General features: G+C 35.5%; 1 protein-coding gene across 10 annotated transcripts in view; it reads right to left on the bottom strand.

The window, feature by feature from the left end:
* Positions 1 to 15684, bottom strand: part of LOC132117000 (mitogen-activated protein kinase 10) — a 73455-nt gene that overhangs the window by 16731 nt on the left and 41040 nt on the right. For 8 of the 10 annotated variants that reach the window (XM_059525974.1, XM_059525978.1, XM_059525979.1 and 5 more), the window contains 5 exons: positions 8602 to 8731; positions 7553 to 7611; positions 6212 to 6350; positions 5907 to 6072; positions 2851 to 2922 (listed from right to left, as the gene is read on the bottom strand). In XM_059525974.1, the coding sequence (XP_059381957.1) occupies positions 2851 to 2922; positions 5907 to 6072; positions 6212 to 6350; positions 7553 to 7611; positions 8602 to 8731 (566 nt within the window). Of the gene's footprint in view, positions 1 to 886; positions 959 to 2850; positions 2923 to 5906; positions 6073 to 6211; positions 6351 to 7552; positions 7612 to 8601; positions 8732 to 15684 lie in introns of all 10 variants that reach the window. The other 2 variants (XM_059525977.1, XM_059525973.1) reach the window with 1 other exon arrangement.

Raw genomic sequence — 15684 nt, 5'->3', positions numbered from 1 at the left:
AGTATCATTTCATTAAAGAAATAATTTCATATTTTGACAGTAATAATAATAAAATTAAGATATGTAATACATTTTATCAAACTAGTTTTTTCTTGCTGAATCTACTTTTTGTAATCTCTGTTAGATTTTTTGCACAACAATGACTTTAAATGAACTTTTTAGAGTAATTTCTCCAAATTTGATATGTGACTAATTAGATTAATTTATCACCACATCTTGTAATTAATTAGATGAAAATTCATAAATTCATATATATATATATATATATATATATATATATGTGTGTGTGTGTGTGTGTGTGTGTGTGTGAATTACTTTATTATTTTATTCAGTTGTTATTATTATTATTATAAATTAAGAATTAATTAAATTGATCAAATTGACAGCTGTGGAATTTATAATGTTAAAAAAGTCTATTTTAAACAAACGCTGCTCTTTATGTCTGTCTGTATATATCCACATACATATATACATAACATTTTTAATGTCGTATTTAACAAGCAAAATAAGTTTTTTATTTTTTTTAATTAATACTGTTCTTCTGACCTTTCAATCCATCAAAGAATCCTAAAAGAATCATTAAGGTTCCCAGCTATAGCAGGAATAAATACATTTTACAATATATTAACATATAAAACATTTATTTTTGTACCTAAAACATTAAAAAAAATTTTACTTAGTTTTTACTGTATTTTTTGTCAAATAATTCAGCATTAGATACAATATAGGCTTACATAAGATACAAACACATACAAAAAAATCTTACCGGACCCAAACTTTTTGAACAATTGTATATATAATTATAAAATTTTAGGTCAAATTTGGCAAGTAAAATATGAATGGAGACAGCAGTGAGGATTGGAGAACAGACAGATGGGAAGGATACGATCTGTCCCTGGAAACAGCACTGTTCCTCTTATAACTTCCCCAAAGATACAGCCTACAGACCACATGTCCACTACAGCACACACAACACGCATGCAACACACAAACAGACACTTAATATAGGCCTACCACATAAAATCACACATGCATTGTATATTTCAACATAATAACCAGATTTACAAGCAACTCAGATTCTTGATTCAATTAATTCCAATGGAGTTTCTCATTAGCATGAAGCTAACTGCTTTTATTCATGTGTTTACAAACCTGGCTACAGTGCAGTCTAGAATATCCCTTGCGTACATACAAACCTGCCACTGAAATATGCAAAAAGATGGTATTTTATAAAAAAGATGTTTAGCTGTCTACATTTCAGTACAACCTTTGACATATATGCTTTAAAATGCTATCTCTTCAGGCTGTTGAACAGCTTTCTAAAGAGTACTGACTGAGAATATTCAAAGTGACATCAATGACTCCGTTTCTTCAAAATCTGACTTATGAACTCATAGATAATGCAATATTCAAGTATTAAGTATTCTAATTTATTATCAAACGAGGAGATTAAAGTCGTCTATGTTAGCAATCTAAAAAAGGGTAGCAGAATGTGATAGAGAAAAAAATAAATAAAAAATAAAGGGCACATTTTTTGCATATCAGGTGCAAAGTTAAATGCAACCAAAGTGAAGATGTTAAGTAAGGTTACACTTTTTTTAAGGTGTCCTTGTTACAGTGTAATTATACATTTAAGTACTGAGTATTAATTAACTACATGTACTTACTTTATGGTTAGGGGTTAGGATTAGGGTTACTTGCATGTAATTATGAATAATTCATTGTTATAATAATAGTAAGTACATGTAACGTGTGTAACAAGGACCCCTTAAAATAAAGTGTTACCTTAAAATCAGGCTTTGGTAAAGCACACCCTGTAGACTCTGACTATGTAAGAGGTATTGATGAAACAGCACAGCAAAGAAGTTCACTCAAGCATGTGTTAATGAGTTTTTAAAAAGAACCAAATAAGCCAAGCTTGGTCTATAGGATCGATACCTTAATTGCAGTTCAGAGAGCTGAAAACAAGCACTGCTCTTCTAATAACTTAACTATAACTACAACTGAACTCTATAGGAAAGCAGCAACCGAAAGCAAAATGGCTAAATAAATGAATAAAGTTCAACCTAATGAGTGAATGGAGAGGAAGACTGTATCATTATTTCACGAGTTTCGCTATCTCTAAATGCCAATTAAGCAAGAACTGCTTCCTATTAAGGGACGAATGAATACAATGTGCTGAGGAGAGGTGCAAGGCCGCCACATCCGACTCAAAAACACATCAGAAAGTGATCCCACAGCATCCTAATGAACAAAATCTTCAGTAATCATAGAGGACTGAAAGGAATGAGGGGAAAGAGCGAGTGTTATAAAGTGAGAAAAAGAGATTCAAACAGCATAGTGATCTTGAAGCTATACACATCTATAATACGAAAACCTAAGCAAAACCTGCAGGTTAGAAGAATTACAGAAGTAAACGATTAGTTATGCCTGGACAGATGAACACTGGTCCAGTCAGGTGGATGTGGACCACAAAATCATGTAAACCATAAAAAAAAAAAAAAAAAATAGTACTCATAAAATGAGTTCTTATATATATATAGTCAAACGATTAATCGCGATTAATCACATCCAAAATAAAGTTTTTGTTTACATAATATATGTATTTTAATGTATATGATAAATATTACTATTACATATTGATTGTGCATCACTAAAAAAATATAAGAAAAAGTTTCAAATTAATAAAATTAAACAAAAAAACCTTACAGTTTTGTGTGGAATGAAAAAATGATCTGTCTTTCAGTCTATTTTGAGATTAAAATATAACACTGTGAAATTGGTGTCGTATTAAGAATTATACAGCTTTATTCTGCTTGATAAAACTGTAGATCCACTCATGAAGGATACAGTCCCTGCCGGGGAATAGGATTTTGTGGCGCACCATTTCTCCCATGATGCAACCAACTGACCAAATATCCACTGCAGGCACAGAAGCGAGAAAAAGAGAGCGAAGGAAAAAAAGAGAGGTTAGTGTTTGCACAAACCGTCATGAGTGATGGAGAGAGAAATAATAACGTGAGCTGATTATTCCACAACTGCTCAGATCAAAGTAAGAGCTGGGGTCAGACCTCGGGGAGGACCATTTGTGGCAGGAAACCCATAGCCTGACCTCTCTCTGCTTCCTCCATACTCTAAATATACACACTAACATTTTGGTCCTTAGGGTATTAATGTGTTATTTGTGTTCTCAAGCAGTGAAATCTGTTAGTGTTTCAGAAAATTAACAGCAGGTTAGCAAGAAATCTAAGTACTGAACTAATTTTCCCAACCTCAAATCTAAAAACAACATTCCCCCGGTTTTACAGACAAGGCTTAATAAGCCAGTCCTGGACTACAGTGCATGTTTAAGCTGTTTTAAAGGCAGGGTAGGTAAAAAAATGTATATTAAGTAAGTATTTTTCCAAATTTGTTTAAACTTTATTTATATATCAATACATAATTAAAATGTAAGTACTCTGAAAAAGAAAGTATAAAAATCGAGTGACTGTAGACCTCTCACGACTGTTTTAAAGACTCATTAATAAGCTCATTATTTCCATTCACTCCACCCCCTCCCTTCTGGGCTCCTTCCAAAGCCTCTACTACGGCTCGCTAAGTAATGTTATGTTAGCTATATTACGCAACTACGTGTGCTAATGACACATGCTTCATGAAACAAATATGTATGATCAAAATACAAAAAGAAAGATTTACCTGTCCAGCAGAAATAAAGCCATCAAGGAGTCACTTTTCAGCCCCTTGAGTTCCCTCAGTTCTCGCCATCGCTGGAAAGCCACGCCGATTTTAACTCGCGTTTTATTTCTTTGTTTATCAAAAGACTTTTTGTTCATTGCCTTTTCTTGTACTGTTACTGTCTTCCTTTTTTGCCTGGTTTGCCTTCACTAACTGCATAGACTGGTACTGTGAATTTTGCTTGCTGTTTCTCTGCCATTGTTTTAGTATTCCTAGGATCCGTGCCTGTTGAATCAAACGTGCTGTTTCCTCAAATCAAACGTGCACGCGCAAGTGGGCAGGTCATGTGTGGCAAAAGGGTGGTTGCCATGGTTGCGAGAGAGTGACAGTCGCCTAAGCCAATCCTATGTTTCGTCCCGAAATGGAAATAATGAGCTGTGTTTAATACAGATTAAACGGTCTAGAGTCACTCGATTTTTATACTCTTTTTATCAGAGTACTTACATTTTAATTATGCATTGATATATATAGAAAGTTTAAACAAATTTGGAAGAAAGTTGTTTATACATGTATTACCTACCCTGCCTTTAATTGAAAGCCAGTTGCACTGACGTTATTGTTTTGTTTCAAGATGCACAACCAGTAATGTTTTTTTTTTCTTTTTTCGAAATCACATTTATGAAAGCTACTTAAATTCCCTAAATGAACTAAGACTTAATCCTGGTTTAGTCTAAGCCCTGTCTGTGAAACCGGGCCATTGACTTTTATCCAAATAGCTAATTTTAACACATTTGTAGCATCACCTATACATAAATGCTGTCATTTAACACAATTTTCCTTCCTGTATTTCTGTATATTATAAAACAGAACATTGATACAACTTCTGTTTTTAAATAGCAAAACAACAACAACAAAAAAGTATTACAGCGGCAAAACCATAGACAAACAATGTTCTGAATACTACCCTTACTAATTTCTAATGCATATTACATATGTACTACGAGTAGCATGTAAATATTGACCAACTATATACTTCTAGACTCATTATTATACTGTTCTGTCAGAACGTAAATCATTTTTACATAAAATAACCAAATTTAATACCAAAATGAAAACTCGCTGAATTAACTATGCAATGTAGTAAGGTCATGTGACCACAATATAACATGCTACTGGTTGAAATCTTACTTGTTGCATAAGCTTCAAATACCAAATATAATACTAAAATAATTTGTAGACAGACTAAAAGCCACAAAACTCCAATTGTGATGTCACTGGGTCTATAAAACCCACATTTTAGAATATAGTCTCATATAGTTAGTATAATATAGTTAACTTTTAAAGTTTTGGTAATTTAGTATGTGTATATAGTATGCGTACTATGATTACTATGCAGATGTTAACCAACTACATCTCTTTCTTGACTTCTTAAAAATGAAAATATTTCATTGCAAAATAAAAATGTACTAAATTAAATATGCCATGTAGTAAGGTCATGTGACCACAATATAACATGCTACCAGTTGAAATCTTACTTGTTGCATAAACATACTGGAGCATATACCTACTAAAATACTCAAAGCCACAGAACTCCAATTTTTTAAGTCAAACCCAACATTTCAAATATAGGCTTATATAGCTATTGGAATATAGTTCAATAAGAAATTTGGTAATTTCTGAAGTATGTAGCATGTGTACTATGATAGCAATTGGCTACAACAACTACATCTCTTTCTTGGCTCATTTGAATAAATCTGTCAAAAATTAGACATTTTTACCCAGAATTTGATTAAAATGCTAAATTTTTACTTGCAAAATGAAAATTCAGCGAATTCAATATACAATATAGAAAGGTCATGTGACCACAATATATGATGCATTCAAGACATCCCAGGAAGATCGTATGTAGGAGTTGAATGCACATAAATCCATAAAAATGCATAAATGCAACTCTTGCTGTTTTTTTTTGTAGAAATGGTACAGTACATTTGCCATCTTTGATCTGACTAAGATGACTTGAACGCAACTTACATCGTAATTACGACATCCGTAATTGTAAATAAAAACTTCCCAATTGCATACTACCAGTTGCATAAAACATACTGCTTTACATACTAAATACAAAAATATTTGGACACAAAACTCCATTTTCACAGGGTCTATAAACCCCAAAATTCTAGTGTTACTTAAAAGTGTTGGTCAATCTACACGTAGCCCTGTGATTGGTTTACCGTTTTCCTTGTAGCCCATGCCCAGGATGACCTCCGGGGCCCTGTAGTACCGCGTCACCACATAGGGCGTCATCATAAAGCTAGTGCCAGCGGTTCTCGCCAACCCAAAGTCCAAGATCTTCAGCGTACAGTCAGATTTCACCACAATATTGCTAGGTTTCAGATCCTTAAAGGAAAATATATGACAATAATATTTTTGGTAGGAGATCAGATTTGATCGACTATTTGATTTATTTTTATGTCTAATTAATAAAATAGATCTTCCAACTTCAATTGATCCTGCAGTGTGTATTCATTTTTCTCACCCTGTGGATGATGCCGGCTGAGTGCAGGTGTTTGATTCCACATAACATCTGGTACAGCAGGTAGGACATCCTCTCGTGGTCCAGTTCCATCTGAATCACCTGGCAAAGGTTTGCATCCATTAGCTCCATGACCAGGTAACTAGAGAAGAGAGAAAAAGGAAGGAAGGAAGAAAAAGTGAATTTCACAGGCTGGACAGCAGCTGAAGTGACCATCCCTGTGGTTCTTTCATGTTACATCTGCATGGCTTCATTCATTCTTTCGTACTGCACAAAAGAGACCGCTGTGGATCGATGTGGATCTTTACAACCTCTTATGCAGAGAAAATACTTGTCGGTTGATGACAGTCAGCAGGAATACTAACAGTCAACTGCATTCTGCTGAGTGCTCAAAAACCATAGCTGCAGATTTATGGATTAAACATCATATTTGCTATTTATTTTGTTTCACAAAAATCCAAAACACACTTGAGTAACACTCAATCAATGCAAGTACACTATATATATAGCAAACTATACATATATATATAGATAGATAGATAGATAGATAGATAGATAGATAGATAGATAGATAGATAGATAGATAGATAGATAGATAGATAGATAGATAGATAGATAGATAGATAGATAGATAGATCTACCACAATTCTGAAGCTAGTTTGCTGATTTCTAATCATTTAGTCCATATAGACTTGCGTCCCATCCATCTTAATACTCAAATGATCCGGCTGTGACTGAGCAGACATTTCATCCTCAACATATTGATCCTGCTCTAGATTAAGTCCACACGGCGTGCAGAATAAATCAAGGCATGGGCAGCACGAGATTCACGTGTCAGGGACCAACCAGAGAGTGAGAGTGAAATCACAAACAACTGCAGGTGATCTATCACCCTCACTCTGCAACAACACAGCACTTGTATCGGGACCCTGCATAAGCTCAAACACCACGGGACATGTTTTAATTAACCTGAATTATCATAAATCACCTTACTCTAGCAGACTGTGCAGTTTTTCAGCAAATGTTTATATAGGTATTGCATTTAATACATCAAAAACATTTACATTATTAATAATGTTTATATGAAAGCACTTTCAGCAATAAATGCCCCCTTCACTTTCTGATAATATATTTATTTCCTTAGGTTAGTTTGATATATACATATATACAGTGACAGGTGTGCTTAAATCATACATTTGGATTCAAAGGGGCTTATCCAATCAGATTGCAGAGCCAGACCTACAATTGTTTTTTTAACATTAGCTGCAATCAGTTTAAATTCAGATGTTTTATATGATATAATCAAATGACTTCATGTCTGGAAAATCTCCAAATGTTACTTACACATCTTGGAATTCCTCTAAAGACTTCTGTGGTGTGAAGACATTTAATAAGCTGATGATCTGGAGGAGAAATGAAGAGAAGAACTTGAGTAAGTCATGAAGTTATACTTTAAATATAACTATGCTCTGTTGGGTTAGGGTTAGGGTTAGGTTAGGGTTAGTTGTTGTATAATTTATTTATTTTTTTTACTTAAAAAGTATATGAATACATATATAAAATATAAAATATATAAACAATTGTTTATTTTTATTTCAGTATTATTATTTAGTTAACTAAACTTAAATCATAAACTTTTGTTACTTGGAATAAAACAAACGTTAACTAAAAAAACATTTAAACAATTATTTCGATTATTTCTTTTGTTGTAGTTCTAGAATATCAAAAACTAAAACTAATAAATAAAATTTGAAAAATACTAGACATGATTAAAAAGAAAAATGACAAAAACACAACAAAACTCAAACTAACTAAATTTAAAGTAAATCTAATTTTAAATATTAACAAAAACTATAAAAGGATATCAGTGATACAGCATACAGGTATCAAATGACTGGTATCAAATGAAAATTACTGAACCATCATTTATTTATGAACAATTTTTTTAACTACTCATTCAGAATGTGAGGGGTAAACTTTGTTATTTTCCTCGAAAAGAGGAAGATCCATAAAAGGACTGTCAACGGCCGATAAGACGTGAGGATGATTTTGTATTTCTGTCACGTCCCAGCTGTCCTTTATAACCCCAGTCCCAGACAGAGACACAGAGAGACAGAGCAAGGAGGAGGACAGGAGATCTGGCAGCAGCATTGTGAACCCTTCAGTTGCCAAAAAGTGTTTCCTCTCTGTCGTTTAACACTATTTCTCCTTTTCTCTCTTACTTTGTCATTCATCATCTAATGCTACCGAGCCCTTGTGTGCCAAACAAGATATACACAATATGGCAGCCATATAAACAGAAGTCTCACTTTTTGTCTCAAAGGAAACAGTTATTAGCAGCATTTGCCATCAAATGGGACAACGGGGGAGAGATATTGTGATCTGACACTCACGTTTTTGTGATTGACACATTTCATAAGCACCAGCTCCCTGTATGCTCTCTTGGCGTGAGTCTGGTTCTGAAAAGGTCTGCTGAGTTTCTTAATGGCCACATTTCTGTCCAGGATGGCATCATATCCAGCACTGAGAGAGAGAGAGAGAGAAAGTATATTCATTTGCGGGAAAACAAGTTAGTGAGGTGAATGAAAAATATTGAAATGTAGAATGTAGAATCTGAAATTCCACATTCAGAGTGGAATTCAACACATATCACAAAAAACACTGTTTTTTTTTTTTTTTTTTGCAGCCTAATTCAGTATGCAAATAAAGAAGACCGATTGCAATTCAGTATGCAAATATATATATATTATAAATACATATTTTTGAATTTACAGTATATTGAACATTCTATTCATGTGTGTTAATGTTTTCACATTTAATTTGTTTTTTTACAAATATTATATACAGTAAATACATGCATAAATATATAACATATATAAGTTAACAAAAATAACAAGCAATGAGCCCCAGGACATTTCGTGCCATCTTGCATGTATTGTGAAAAAGACAAATTTTTTTGAGTTTGTCAACAGGGACAGAGAGAAATCGAGTAATGTTGCTGACTTCGGGAAAATCTTTGCTGATCAGTTGGTGGAAAGAAGCAGAGTATGAGTCTCTCATAGCAATATGAGGAAAGGGTTAAACCTGGAGTCACTCTCTCTTCTTCTCTTTCGCTCTGCTTTCACTCGCCACCCAGGGAAACCATGCTCATTAACAATGCAAGAGCAGCAGCACTCCACGGGAAAATACAGGATTAGAGAGGGCCAAGGCACTCAGTGTGTGTGTGTGTGTGTGTGTGTGTGTGTGTGTGTGTGTGTGTCTTCAATCCCAAAGCACTGCAGAAAACAAGGTAGCCAATGGCTCATTGTGATATAACACATTAGTGTTCTCTAATAAGTGAAGGCTGATATAAATTGTATTTAAGGAGTTAAGCCCAGAAAAATTAATGATTCACAATTCAATTTCACAAATAAAATTGTTTCTTTAATCAACAAGTATACCTGGAGGCCAATGGGAGGCAATAAATTAATTTTTGTAATAAATTAACCACAATAAATCTTTAATGAATCACAGTGGGTGGTGCCCATCTCAGTTGTTTCCTGCTTTTTACTTTGAGGATTATGGGAAATTATAGCCAAACAGGCATAAAGTTCCTGCCACCTGTGTTTTGTGTAGTACCATGAAAGGAGTGTGTCAGAATTTTTGTGTGAAGTATAAATATTTAGGAATGATTATTTGAATGCTTATTGAATGTAAATGATTAAAACATTTTTATGATATAAATATATATATGTGTTCTGAAAGCTGCTGAGGTTTACGGCTGAATGCTTCAACCCACAAGGCTGCACTGAAAGAGTCTGCTCTTTAACCATGTTGACATGCGCTGGTAAAGGCTGGAGAGCCATTATTAATAAAACATGACTCACACAGGTCCAGGAAATGTAATGACTGAAAAATGAATTTCTCCTGTAGCACCCCATGTAGCCACAGACAGTGTGCCATGTTCTAGAGTCAAAACTGACCTTCAATCTTTTAATCCCCAATAAACACCTTTTAAAAAGCCTTCTGGGTGAATAAAACGTGAGTGCTTGGGCACTTGTCTGTTTTCAATGCAACCTTTTTTAAAACCTCCACACTGGACTACAACTCAGCAGCCAAAGATGTTTACCTCTAAATCATAGTCTGAAATCAAGATTTCCAAGGTCCATATGGAATTTGATTCACCTATGGATTATTTGAGCGGACAGTCAGAGCTGGTTGTACAGCAGATGGTCAAAGCAGAAGGGGGTGAGGTACACCAAAACAGTCTGTCTAGGAGGGGTGAGGAAAAACCCTACAGACGAGCCACACAGTGAAAGAAAACCTACCGTATATGCCAAATCAAACTGACATTACCAAAGAAATTGCAAATAAACCACACTGTAAAAAATTTTATTTTCGAAGAATGCTGGCATACATTTTAGAAGAAAATACTGTTTTAGTCTTTCTAATTAAACATTTCATTAATTTTATTTAATGATGAATTAATCAATTAATTAATTTCTTTAATTCAGTGTTACTAGCTGTTTCTTAAAATTAACTCTTAAATTTACTAGCAGTTCCTGAGTGGAAATAGTTTTTACATCAAGTGCAGTTGAATTATACAATTATTTCAGTCCACTAGAAAGTAAACCAGGTGATTTGAAGTATTCAAGTTATTCTCTCAGCTGCAGCAGGAAAGTTTCTGAAGCATGTTTTGAACCGAGATCTGATGTGTCCATGGTAACTGCAGCTTGAGAGATTTTTTAGCTAATGGTGGCTGTAGATACCCATTTGTGTCAAAGATGATGTCACGGCTGTCTCTCTAGGTGGATAATACATTGCAGAATTGCTCTTCAAGAGCCCTGCCTACAGGCAGCTGTCACAAACCAGACTACATTTTAACTAACTGAAGCTACAGCATAAAAACTGTTTGTATGAATAGACCTGACAGATATAACCAGACACTATATCAGTAATAGCATATATCTAAGGAATTGCTTGTCTAAAATATATTATGTGATCATTTTCTCATTGGCATATATCTAAAAGTATTATTCTTTTTTGTAAGAAATACAAAAAACTAAGTGTCAAAACTTCATTTCTATCTAATGAAAATTATAATTGGTAAATACATTCAAAGCGATAAGCTCCAAAAATGGTCACAAAAAGCCATTTAAGTCTGAATGACTTGTCTTCCCAAGTTACACGATATATTTAAATGAGAAACAGATTGAAATTTAAAGGGATAGCTTACTCAAAAACGAAAACACAAACACAAATATTGTGGAATACAATAAAAGAAGATATTCTGAGGAATGTTGGTAACCAGACCGAAGTTTTGGATTCCACTGACTTCCACTGTATTTTCAAACAAAATGCAATGAGAACCAAAACTGTTTGGTTACCAGCATTCTTCAATCTTCTTTTGTGTTCCACAGAAGATGGAAACTCGTATATGTTTGGAACAATATAATGGTAAGTACATTTTTATTTTTGGGTGGATTATATAGTAGGTATAGTTGAACAAATAGTATATGAACAAATTTGGAGAAACTTAACTATACTTTACTTGCTCACCAATGCATCCACTGCAGTGAATAGGTGCCGTCAGAGTAACAGGTTTGTTTCTTACAAACCCGCAGTTTTTTTACACCATAAAACTGACAGACTGAATTTTCAGCAAATGTTTATTTTGGGTCATTTACTCCTTTAAATCTTTATTTGCTAAAGATGAGTAAGATATCTGACATTGTTGACAGAATTTTATTCCACTAAAATATTAAAACTCTCCAGGCAATAAATACATTAAAAATCATGTTCAAAAGTACTATAATCAAAGCACAATACATCTCACACCCCAAACCCAGTTCTATGCAGAGAAGAAGTGGAAAAGATGACAAAGTCGCTGACAGCCGTAGTGGAGTTTGGTGACAGTCTGGTGAAATTAATCACAGCCTAGTGTAATTAACTTGACACTAAGTTCATCACAGTGTTCAGCCCCTCTGCCAGCTGCACAACAGTTTGGCTCAGAACTTATTTGCTCAGAACCTATCAACTTGTTTGTGTTCTCATTATTTTTCTCTCATAAATGACAGAGTCTTTGTGGCATACACAAGAACTGTAAATAAAGGCGCATTTTTGCTATGAGAGTTTATTTAATCATCAAGCTATTTTTTAGAAATTAGTACTAGAATATTTCTCATTGCATATTAGAACTAATATAGTAAATAATATTCATTTTATGCATTGTGTATGCATATGTTTATACAATATGCACACTGCTGTTATAATCTTTGGGGTAGGTAAGATTATTTTGTTTTTGAAAGAAATCTCTTATGCTGAGGCTGCGTTTATTTGATCAGAAAGTAAAACTGAAACAGTAAAACAGCAATACTGTAATATATATTACAATAAAACTAAGAATAAAATTGAAATAACCGTTTCCAGTTGAATGTATTTTTATATGTAATTTATTTACATCCTTAGCATCATTACTCCAGTCTCAGAAATCATTCTAATATGCTGAATTGCTGCTCAAGAAACATTTCTTATTATTATCAATGTTGTTGTTGTGCTGATTACTATTTTTGTGAAAATGTATAAGATTATAAATGTTTTTTTACCGTCACTTTTGATCAATTTAATGCATTCTTGCTGAATAAACATGCAATACGCAATCATAAATGTTCAAAACTGTGGTATTTGATTCTGTCAACTCACAACCACATTACATTGCATGTTTTTTTCAGGGCATTGTGTCAAATTATTTAATGTAAAAATGTCTTTTGGGTGTCCAATCAACTAATGAGCCAAGGAAATGTTCTAAACCATGATTGAACATGGAGGGTCAAACTGAGCGCATTTCAATAAGGAGATAGAATTAATAATAGGACAAATGTCTTGACCTAATGCATTTATACAGTGCACAATATACTTTCTATATAAACAGAGTAGTGCGAGCACGAATGCGGACTTCTGAGAAACACAAAAAACTTCTTTCTTCCACTGTTTGGGCCCAGAAATCCCGAAGGAGTCTGACAGCATCCTTTTGCTTCTTTTGAAATTGCTTTTGTACTGCATAATGGATTATATAATACAGAACGGATGCTTGTAATGTTTTTGGGCATTCTGTTTGTTTTATAGATATTTTTATTTACTTGTATGTTTATTTTCTTGGCACATATCTTTTAACCAAACGTCCAATATAGGAGAGAGTTCTGCAAAGTAAGAATCTGATTTTCCAGCATATGCAGTCAGGAGATTGGTGTGCGAGTGTGTGGTATGATAAATTAATAGCGGCACGATGCCAGATGCTCATAGCTCTGACCATTACTCGGAGGAAAGCAGTACCGTGTCATCTAAATATTCAGCATGTAGCTTTCCAACATGGACTGTGAATGATATGATGGATCCATTTAATAACTCCACAGACCCAGCTAGCAAAAAAATATGCTGTGAAAAAGTCATGAAAAGGTTGTAATTGTCACACTGTCTGGTCTCTGTTTCCCTGGGTGTCCACTAGTGGCCTCACTTCCCCATAGGCACCTCACCGTAGGCACTACAATTCCCACTAGTCTTGTCCCTTCATCACAGTAATTGCACTCCTGTTAATCGCATTCAGGTGTCTTCACTTGTTAGTCATTTTCCTCCCTATATTAACCAGTCTGTTTCTGTTTGTCTGCATGGAGTCCTTACTTTCCATCACCGGGTTTCCTCGTGTTCCTAGTTTTCTAGTTCCTGTTCTTGATCCTGTTTGTTTATTTGTTTGTTTCTGTTTTGGACTGATGTTTGGTTACGACCCCGGCTTGTTTTGACTCTGATTTTGGATTGCCCAATAAATCTCACACTGCACTTGGATCTCAGGTCTCCTGTGTACCCGAACGTGACAGAAGGACTCCATCATGCCAAGATCCAATGATGTGGGATTTCATATATGTTCCCCAGCCACCATAGAGGAGCGGATGGGGAGACTTTCAAACCTAGCCACTCTCCGTCAAAAGGGGAGTGAGGTGGGTGGCTTGGCGCAAATGTTCTGGACAATGGCAGTAGGGCTGTCAAAATTGCTCAAAATTGACGTTCGAATATTCCCTCTAAAAAATACACAAATATTCGAACTATTCGAACATCTGGTTGCGCATGTTGTCAATGACGCGCATTACGTCAATAACAGGCAAAAATAATACAAAGAGACATAACTACTTGTATAGATGGTCTATTTAAGTTTAAACATATATGACAACTTATTACCTACACAAAAACAAGGAAATCAACTAATGGCCAAGACCTGCAGACCTCACGCTCTCTCACCCTCACGTTCTCTGCGCATAATGGTTTAAATGAACAAACAAATTTTTGTGCAAGCAATTTAAGGTTGCAACTGTTGTCCCAAATATAGCAGGCTTCCTTCAGTGATTGAAACAAATATTATTAATATTAATTGAAGTTTTACAGCATATAGAACTGACATTGAATGCTCCGAGCAAGCTGTGCTGTGGTAAACATGGAACTTTTCCTTGACATGAAACGATAAATAATCAAACCTCGGATGCATTGCTTGACAGAACTCACCGAAGCGTGCCCCATCCGCGATACTGATCGGTCTCATGTCCTTACAAATGAACAAAATTATTTTATCCGTTATGGCCTCTTGTCGTGTTGCAGACAAAGAGCTTGTGGCGGGCAATGCAAAGTAACGTTAAGTGTCAAGACGTGACTGTTTAACTGGAGTTCCACACATTATGCCATGCTCATTTGGGTGCACATTTTTGAGATGTGACCTCATGTTGCTAGTGGTCGAATGGTATGCTAACTGTTAACTGTATCTTAAATAGCTTGCATACAACTTTATCTCGCGGGTCAACAATTTTACCTCATTTTCTCTGCTGCGGTCGAGTTGGGCTCTGCACTTGCTGCCATCTTCCATGGAGACGCGTCAACTTTCAGCAGTGATGCTGTGCCAGACAGTGCGACTCCTGTGAGGCTGTGACCTGGCCCTGAACTCTCAGGCGCGCTAGCGCGCCCACTCGCAAAGCAGACAACCACGCCTCTACTACCGCGGGCCTTTTTTTCCACATTTTTTTTTTATTCGAATATTAATTTTCACCTTCGAAATTCGTTTTTTTTTTAACTATTCGAATACATATTCGAATTTAGAATATTCGTTGACAGCCCTAAATGGCAGTGGGGCTGGGGTATAAAGATGAGGCCCAGAAGGACCTATTCAATGACTGCCTGGATGACCCTTTGCCTAGGTGGGAGATGAAGGGGCTGGAGATCCTGGGCTTTTGGGGGTTCACCAGTTACCTACAGCATCGATCTCGGTTGGATGACTCAGCCACACCTGTCTCTCTCGGTGGGATGGCCGACTCTAGACAGTAGGACTGCCTCCCCAGCGCCACTGCGCAAGATGTCCGCCAGCCCAGCGCCACTGCCCAGGATGGCCGCCAGCCCAGCGCCACAGCACAAGGTGGCTGCCAGCCCAGCCACTGCCCAAGATGGCCACCGACCCAGCGCCA

This window comes from Carassius carassius, chromosome 36 (genome assembly GCF_963082965.1).
Source record: "Carassius carassius chromosome 36, fCarCar2.1, whole genome shotgun sequence".
Lineage (NCBI taxonomy): Eukaryota > Metazoa > Chordata > Actinopteri > Cypriniformes > Cyprinidae > Carassius > Carassius carassius.
The sequence above is the reverse complement of the archived record's forward strand: the minus strand, read 5'-3'. Positions and strand labels throughout refer to the sequence as shown.